The sequence below is a fragment of the Branchiostoma floridae genome, chromosome 13 (genome assembly GCF_000003815.2).
Source record: "Branchiostoma floridae strain S238N-H82 chromosome 13, Bfl_VNyyK, whole genome shotgun sequence".
Taxonomy (NCBI): Eukaryota; Metazoa; Chordata; class Leptocardii; order Amphioxiformes; family Branchiostomatidae; genus Branchiostoma; species Branchiostoma floridae.
The window spans coordinates 1912520-1922283 of NC_049991.1; the positions used below are offsets into that span (position 1 = coordinate 1912520).

The 9764-nt window shown below is 43.0% G+C and overlaps 1 protein-coding gene across 1 annotated transcript in view; it reads right to left on the reverse strand.

The window, feature by feature from the left end:
- LOC118429314 overlaps positions 1-9188 on the reverse strand; it is a 32318-nt gene extending 23130 nt beyond the window's left edge. Inside the window, exons 1-3 of the mRNA XM_035839796.1 lie at positions 9077-9188; positions 6989-7630; positions 3729-6536 (exon numbers count right to left, since the gene is read on the reverse strand). Coding sequence (XP_035695689.1) covers positions 3729-6536; positions 6989-7630; positions 9077-9188 — 3562 coding nt within the window. The remainder of the gene's footprint in view (positions 1-3728; positions 6537-6988; positions 7631-9076) is intronic.
- Positions 9189-9764: the final 576 nt, after the last annotated feature.

Genomic DNA, 9764 nt, shown 5'->3' on the forward strand with positions numbered 1-9764 from the left:
AGGACCGCCGGCTATCAATCAAACACGGCTGTTGATTAGACTTAGAGTTTCAAACAGTCATGTGCTGTGTGCCAGTTGACAGCGAACTTCATGCTACGTGATGTTTTACATTGCTTGGACCTTCTTTCCTACAGCGGTGCTTCTACAAAATATTTAGACTGTAACACTGAGTCCCACATGTTTTATAGAATAGAATTTGACGCAGAACAGCGTTTTTTGCTGGGTATTTTTCTTGAAACAATTCCGTGGGAATATCAGCGAGGCGGCGACGTAGGGATATCAGACCGTCAACAAAAGTCGCACGGCGGCTAACGGCGCAGCGAGGATACTAGCGTTATAAATAAGCGCTTCAACTAAGGATGGCAACACTGCTACGATTATCGTAGATATGGCCCTAAAAAAACTGATAAAAGAAGCCTTCTCACATAGCCCTAAACATGCACAGAGCTTCGGGTGTGTGTGCTTCGCCCACCTGGGTCCCCCGCCACAGTGGCCCTGCCCCTGGACCCCGCCAGGGACATTCGGCGGCCCCCGGACCCCTGTCCGACGCTTTGAAAAAATCCTGGCGAGAAGTCTGTACGGACTGAGTCTACAAGTTAACGTATTGTGTGGTCCCGCTTATGAATATTAATTAGCCTTCGCATTCCTCTTCGCTGATTGGCTGAACCATTAATTGAATTAATTCTTCCTGCCGGCTAGACGCAGGTGCAGATGTCGGCTCTGTGGGGTGAACGTCCGAAAGGTCACGGCATGGAGAACGAAAGAAAACCAATTTCCCCTAAAAAAAGTGCTGTAATTAAGCCTTTTACAGTACTTTATGCCAAAAATTGTACTTGGATCATTTTACCAACTATATTATGCCTATCTATACCAAATGTTACTCATACCAGGGTACAGGGGTGCAAAATATACCGTTATAAGACCGTCAACAACAGTCGCACGGAGCTAACAGCGCAGCGAAAATACCATCGCTAGCGTTTCAACTTCGGATAACAAGTTATAAGTACTGTTGAACTCAGTAACGTTAAAGTTTGTTTTTAGTTGCCTTTGACGGTTTGACCTGAAACAGTGTTACGCTAAACTCCTGAAGAGAAGTTAAGTGACTGCTGCGATTATCATAGATATGCCCCTAAGAACTGATACAATATAAAGCCTTCTGAATAGTCTAAAATGCGAGAGCCTTAGGCGGGCTTCGCTCCCCCTGGCGGGAACACTGCTATATACGGGATCATGAGGCCCCGCTTATGAATATTAATTAGCCTTTGGCCTCCTCTTCGCTGATTGGCTAGGTCTTTGATTCAATTAACTCTCCGGCTGACGCGCACAGGTGTGGCTCTGTGCGGGGTCACGGAAGGTCACGTCAGGAGGCCAAAAGAAAACAAATTTCCCCTCAGAAAAGTGCCAAAATTAATCATTTTAAAGTTGTTTATGTCAAAAATTTTACTTGAATCTTGTTACCAAGTATCTAATGCCTATCTATACCAAATTTCAGGTCATGTAATTGTAATACCAGGGTACAGGAGCCAAAAGTGTCCTTTTTTGGTCAAAAATTGGCCAAAAATCGCAAAAATAAGCATTTTGTTGCACTGTACACCAAAAGTGTTATTGAATTTATATGAAGCGATTATCAAGGCACATCTGTGTCAAATTTCAGCTCATTCGGTTGCAATACCAAGGTACAGGAGCCAAAAGTGTCCTTTTTTGGTCAAAAATTGGTCAAAAAATCGCAAAAATAAGCATTTTGTTGTACTGTACACCAAAAGTGTTCTTAAATTTATATGGGGGCATTATCAAGGCACATCTCTGTCAAATTTCAGCTCATTCGGTTGTAATACCAGGGTACAGGGGCCAAAAGTGTCCTTTTTTGGTCAAAAATTGGTCAAAAAATCGCAAAAATAAGCATTTTGTTGTACTGTACACCAAAACTGATATTGAATCTATATGGGGGACTTATCAAGGCACATCTGTGCCAAATTTCAGCTCATTCGGTTATAATACCAGGGTACAGGGGGCCCAAATATACAGTTTTGGTCTTAAGATGACCAAAAAACCTTAATAAAATCATTTAAGAGACAGATATGGAAAAAATGAAAAAAACGCCCGAGGGTATTGGCCCACTCTACCCTTGTGCCAAATTTCAAGTCATTCGGTTGAGGAACAACGGAGATACCGTGTTCTGAAGATTTGACAGGAGAAAGAAAGAAGAAACATTACGAATACTAGAAAGGCCGACATTTGCTTCGGAGCAAATACAGCATATTGCAATCCATCTTCATCCTTGAAAAAATCCCAAAATTTAACAATTTGAAGTAATCTTTGCTCAAAGGGAAAATGAAGTACTGTGGGCACTTGTCCTACACACCTTCATGCCGAATTTTAGGTCATTTGGTTTCAATGTAAGGGCATAGGAGCCAAAAATATACATTTTTTAGTTAAAAATGGCTAAAAATCCCCAAATAACTCATTTTATAAGTGCTCTATGAAGTAAGTGTTGATGGGACCCTGTGCTCATATGTCCAATGCACCTATGTACCAAATTTCAGGTCATTAGGTTTAGATACAAGGGCATAGGAGCAAAAAATATACATTTTTAGTCAAAAATAGCCGAAAACCCCAAAATAACTCATTTTTGAAGTGATCTATGAAAAAAGTGTTAATGGGACCCTGTGCTCATATGTCCAATGCACCTATGTACCAAATTTCAGGTCATTAGGTTTACATACAAGGGTATAGGAGCCAAAAATATACATATTTAGTCAAAAATGACCGAAACCCCCAAAATACCTTATTTTTTAAGTGACCAATGAAGAAAACGTTGATAGGGTCCTGTGGACATATGCCCAATGCACCTATGTACCAAATTTCAGGACATTTGGTTTGCATACAAGGGCATAGGAGCCAAAAATATACATTTTTAGTCTAAAAATGGCCAAAACCCCCAAAATAACTCATTTTTGAAGTGATCTATGAAGAAAGTGTTGATGGACTCCTCTGCTCATATATCCAATACACCTATATACCAAAGTTCAGGTCATTTAGCTTTCATACAAGGGCATAGGAGCCAAAAATAGACATTTTTAGTCAAAAATGGCTAAAAACCTCCAAATAACTAATTTCTGAAGTGGTCTATGAAGAAAATGTTGTTGGGTTCCTGTGCTTATATGTCCAATGCATCTCTGTACCAAATTTCAGGTCATTAGGGTTTAATACCAGGGCACAGGGGCCCAAAATATATATATTCTGTCTAAAAATGACCAAAAACCCTAAATATCATAATTTCTAAGGCCTCTATCAAAAAAGTGAAAAAAACACCTGGGGGTATTTGCTATCCCTACCTCCATGCCAAATTTCAGCTCATTTGGCCCAAAAATGAAAAAGTTGAATCAATTTGAAGATTTGACAGGAGAAGAGACAAAGGAAAAGCAATATATTGCAATCCCATACTACGTATGGATTGCAATATAACAATATATTTCACCATACCTATGGTATGGCTGAAATATAAAAATGTTTTACAGTGCTGAATGCCAGGGACATCATACTCAGTACATGCACACTGGGTATGAAATAGCATTGATTCCAGTAATGTAAGTCCGCTTCCAACGGTAGCTACGCCCCCAACAACAGTTAACGTTGGAAGCGGGATGAACGTAACACTAACTAGACTGGAATCCTGGCTACTCGATCAACATAAGCGGTTGCTACATGTATAGGAAAGAATTACATACCCTGAGTGTTTCCAACGTCAGGATCGTAGGTCTCTGTTACCCCGTCGATCTCTAATGTCTTGTTGAAGCCCACAGCTCTTGAACTGCCGCCCCTGATGGAAACCACCAATGGCGACCTCTCTATCTCCACAAACATACTGTCCTCACCAACCATCCCGGGCACACCACGCATCGCGACAGTCAGCGTTATTCGGTACAGTCCGTACTGTAGTGATCTTGCGGGGAAAATTCTCTGCGGTGTGGGCGATTCCCAACTCGATACGAATTCCAGTTGTGGCTCGATCAAACCAGTTTTAGCGTCAGCGACGTTGACAACTCTGTTTACGGTCCATGTAAAGTTTGCCAATCTTGTCACCTCGCATCGTACAACGACGTTTGCTTCGGCCTTTAGGTTTGAAGATCTCATTCGGACAACAGGGGAGGTCGGGTAACGTCCAAACTTCATCCGCACGTGTGGGAAACTGCACGTTAGGGGGCGCGTCGTGATGTAAAGTTTGATCTCGGCTACAACGCGTGACACCATGTTGACGCCCTCGGCTGTGGCGACATAGCCAGCTTCAGTGTCGTACGAGTGAGTCATGTTTATACTATAGTCGTGCGACTCCACGAATATCACATCGGTGTCATTGTATTCATCTTTCCCTTGACAAGCTGATACTCCGTAAAGATACTTGTTGGATCCGTCACCAAAGTCCCACAGGATGCAATGTTCTAGCCCGAACTCTAGAATATCAAGAGTGAAGTTTAAAACAGTACCCGTACTCCTTTCTCCAAGTGCAGTGAAAGAGCGGAATTTTATACTTTTTTGAAGCTCAATGGAAGTCGATACCGTGTCCCGGCTGATGGGGTTGCTGACGTTGGCTATGATGTGGTACGTTCCGACGTGGTTAAATAGATGTGACGTCTTCAGCGATGCCGTGACGTTCTCTTGACCGTCGCCGAATGACCACTGCGTGGTGACGTCGCCGTCGTCGGTGTCCAGTTGCACCGTGAAGATGACTGGCTCTTCTACCGGAAGTAGCTTCCTCTCAAGTCCGTACGCAGGTTTCTCAAACTCCCCATCCACAACCCAATAGGAGGCAAGAATGTTGTTAATCGAAATTGGCTCGTAAACGTAGACGTTTGTTTCGAAGACTTGGAAGCTCAATGCGTTTGAGCAATTTGCGCGGGCAATCAAATGTCCGAAAACGCTTCGGTTATAAGCGTGGGAGGTTTCGTAAAGGTTCGTGGCAGTGAAATTTACGGGATCGGCGTCACTGACAGTTCCATCCCCGAACGCGATCTGACAAACCGCCGTAGCCGACCCTGGGATTGAGTCATCACTGGGAAGGATAATCTCGTACACAACTTCTCCCGGTGGGTTCGAAACTGGACTAGAGCTGCGCAGACTCAATCCTTGCACAACGTTATCTACAAGCACGTGTGCTCTGGTCATTTGTTGTCCGAGGTTGTTGAATGCTTCCAAGCTCACGTCGTACTCTCCGATACTAGGAAGAGCGAAGGTGACGTAACCCAGTGACGTAGCACCTCCGTCATCCTCTGCGGCGTGCACCCACATGGGCGATCCTTGTATATCCCAAACAAGATGGACGTCAGTTCCAGACGATACTTTTACCTGTAGGGTTACATTTTGTCCAGGGCTAGCGTAGATAGTTTCTGGATATATTGTTAGATTGTCTATCCGTTCTAAGATGTTTGCAGTTCCAATTTGTCTCAACACAGGCGTCACAAGATTGAAAGCAGAAACAGCGAAGGCGTAGGTCCCCGGACAATCGTAGTGGTCTTGTCCAAGTTCAAAGGTCAGATTTCCGAGTTCTGGGTTGAAGTTTCTGTATGCCACTGTAGAGTCGTTTCCAATCGCAAGCCAAAACGTTGAGTTTGTGCCACTAAGAACCAGACACGAAACGTTGAATGAGTCCCCGTGCTCCACATCTAATGTCTCGGTCATCAGTTGAAATTCCACTCGGTCTTGCAAGAGGGCGTTTGTGTGTGCTGTCATATACCCGAGGTGGTTGCTGCAGTTCAGTTCCACCCGATAGTCGCCAGCATTAGGGAAAACGTGCGTGTTGGTAAAATTCGATATTTTCCTTGCGGCAAATTCTACAACAAACCCGTCTCCATACGAAAGCCAGCACGTAGCGTCTTGTCCTCCCACGAGGAAGGGTTGAATTTCTGGAGGCCGACTGGGCTCCACTGGTATAGCCACAACTTCAACATGGCGGATCGGCGTTTCCAGCATTTCAACTGTGACGTAGAATGTCCTCCAAACGGTGCTAATATCATTCATTGCCGTTGCGTTAACCATGAAGGTTTTCGCTTCCTTGAAAACGTGGTGAACAACTCCGTTGCTCGATTCCTCTGCGAATGTGTCGTCACCGAACCGGATGTAGAACGTGACGTCACTTCCTGACCTTACCGAGAAGTTGAAGCGCACAAGGTCGGATACAAGGACGTAGGGATAACTACTTTCCATTTCGTAGACTATCTCTGAAATCGGCTCCGGATTGGACATCTCGGGAATAACAAGTCCAGACGAGCGATAAACACTGTAGACATTGTTTTTACCACCACATATTTGGGAAAAGTCACCAGAACAAGGCGTCGAACATTCCTTTGATGTCATATTCAACATGGCGTCCGATGTACAGAAACAACTCGTGCCATTGGTCAGCAGGGACATGACGTAACCGCTCCTACCACATGCCTGTCGGCAAATGGTGACGGCCATGTTGGTCTCGTTCATTGGCTGTTGGGTGATTTCCGTATCGTTCTTAGAGCTTCTTTCGTGACATCCCAGGTAAAGCAGGTCTGTTTGACACAAAGTATAATTAAAAGGAACACTCCCACAACATACCACTTAATTTTAAGACTTCCATTTGCAGATCAAATGTGAGTTGATATAAACGGTATTTGACTAGTTCTAGCACAGTATCATAGTCTGTATATTACAATTGCAAATAGTGGACCCTTTGGAAAGGGATGCCCCTGTAGCTTAACTGGTGGCAGCATGACACTTGAGCTCCTGGTTTTGTTTAATTGGTAACTAGAAGACCCGGGTTCAAAGGGCGACTTGGTTGGGGCTGCACCCGTCTTTTGGAAGGACCGTAAAATGGCGGGAAGTACAACCCTTCACTGTAAAATGTACATTACCGCTGAAACAGCAAGGAAACAGGCGGATATACATGTATGTGCCTCTAGGAACTACAAGATGAACAACAATACCCATTGGGAATAATGCAATTTAAACAAAACAAGCTTACCATGTATGGTTAGATTTTCAGCATCTACCACTTTGCTCCAGAAGAACAGCTCATCGACGGTGACGTGTCCATATCCATCCGCGAAGTGATTCGGCTTCCCAACGCTGAAGGTCTTGAACATGTCGTACTGCGGTTGCGTCGCACCTGGTCTCGCATCACCCGTTTTATCTGACGACACAAAGTTCCCATCCACATACAGAGTAAGCCCCAAATCTGTTCTCCATGTAAATAAAATATGTACCCACAATCCTTCCCGTAGGTCAAAGGTAACTTTCCATTCTCTCCACCAATCCGCAACGCCTATCTCATATCCTTCTTCCGGCTTGAAGTCGAAGTAGAAGCCTTGTGACATCAGAGTCTGCCCGCCCGTAGAAAGCAGAAAGCTCCGCTCTCTGGTTTTGTTTCCCGGCTTGATCCAGACAGCGAGTGAAAAACCATGACTGAAATTCGTTGGGGATGTTAAACAGGTTCCGGGGAATTCTACAAGATCGAGGTGCTGTTCATGTCCGTTCAGATAGATGGCGCTACCGATAATGCCGTCCACTATTGACGGGGATCCGTGCGCGTGCGCATGAGATGTTGGATCGCTATCGTCGGCGATTGTCGTATCATCCATCGACCAATGATAGTCAGCAGTGGTGCCTAAATGAAAGGCAGGAAGTGAAACTGATATTAATTAATTGTGGGATATAGGAAAGTTTTACACAACCAGGTAATACTTCCTTAGAGCTTCTAACTGGAGTTCTGCGTCTCGCCGCTATATATAACCGATGTAGGTGGCGCTTTTGCGGTGAGAACACAATCCCAAACGTGGCTAAGTTTGTATCCCCCCTCGTCCCTGTTCATCATTGGGGTTGATGACTTTCTTATCCAGACCGCCTCCTTGATCCACGGAATCCACCTGTTGTCTTCGTAGCGATTATTACAGCATCTTAATGTTTTGTATGTCAACGAGTCAAAAGAGAGACATGCTGGTTTATGATTAATGGTCTAAAATAGAATATTAAATTTGCATATCCGTGATCGCGATTTCCCCAGTGAGCTTTTGACATTTGGCTATAGTCTTCAGTCCCATGGGTTTTGTTGGGAGACGTGGCAATAGGTGATTGCGCTGGGGGAAATTATATCCATACATAAAATCAATCATGTTGTGCTTCAACCAACACTAATATGATAGTATGAAGTAGTGATGGTTATAGAAACAAGTACATGTATCTAAATATTTCATATGAGCATATTAAGTAAAAAAAGCTTTAGAGATATACATAGTTGGTATCTAATTGTCCCAAATGGAATACTTCATACATTCGTAATCACGATTTACCCGCTGAGCTTTTGACATTTGGTTTTAACCTTCAGTCTCATGGGTTTTATTGGGAGACGTGGCATTTCCTGATTGTACCTGATTGTACGTAATGGCGTCTGTCAGACAAATGCTTACTTTGCTAAGTTCTTTTGCCCTCAGGTTTGATTGTGTTCGATTTTAAGTTCAGAAATGCTATTCAGTACTTAACTTTGGTATGGAAATATTTTGTTAATAAGCACAGACAAGATTTTGACGCACTGAAGTTAAGCCAACTTCTGTTAGCACTGCTATTAGACAAGAATTGTATCGAACTAACGAAGATATATCGACACAAATACACAAACAGATGCATGACTGCAACTGCAACAGTGATCAAGGGTCATATTTTCTAAGAGCGCAAATCCTGACTCTAAAGTACAAGCAATTCCTGTACATAAGTTTGAACAGGAAGTGACATGACACAAACAGTGCAAAAAATGGAACCTTTTCTTACAAAACAATCAATTCTCTCGTGCTACAATGCAATTTATTTTAAAACATCAAGCATGAGTTATAAAAAGTAAATTAACAATTTTAGGATAAATTTGACTTAAGGACTTTATGATAGCATTTTAATAGATGAAAATAAATTTTCGTCTCGCATTAAGAAAATTTTGTCTGAGCAAATTCCATTCCACAGGAACATACCAACACTTGTCAAATGCTTTCAACGGTACAGATACACTGGAATATGATGTTCGAATATCAGTTTATCTAAATGCACAAAGTCACGATAGGCTTACCTTGCCCGGCCTCCACAGCGATATACGCAGCAGCCAACAGCAGTGAGCTCAGCCTTGTACGGACACTGACGTCCATACAGATCAGATGGCTTCTTGATTTTGCAAAGCCCATGTCTACTCTTATATCAACTAAACATTTACGACACAAAAAGATTAAACTATGGAATTGGTTTTTGTCTCAGAAATATACGGCATTCAATACAGACGATGGAAGTCTACTGGTGAATTTGGTTCCTCTTCTTTTGACGTGGCCGAGATTTGGTTAACGGCTTTTGGCTTTACATGATAGACTTTCTGAGATCTCTATCACTATATTAGCATATTGTTTCCATGGCTTCTACAAAACAGCAGCTTCTCTATGAAAGGATGTCAACGGATGACATTTGGGATGATCTTTTCAGTATGTCAAATCAAGGAAATGGTCTCCCCTATCAGATAACAACCGTAACGTATGAACGTCTACGTATAATATCCTTTCTATTTAAAGGTTCGTGTCAACGAAAGAGAACGACAATCATGGTGAGACGACATCCAGAACATCAGTGTAGCGAATCTTCTATCGGAGTCGGAGGTTGGAGTATTCGACCGAAAATTTATGGTGAGACATTCTGTTGTGTTGGAACAAAGTTTAAACTTTTCCACTATGGAATCTACCAAGTTAACACAGATGAGCTGCCATTTGGATGGT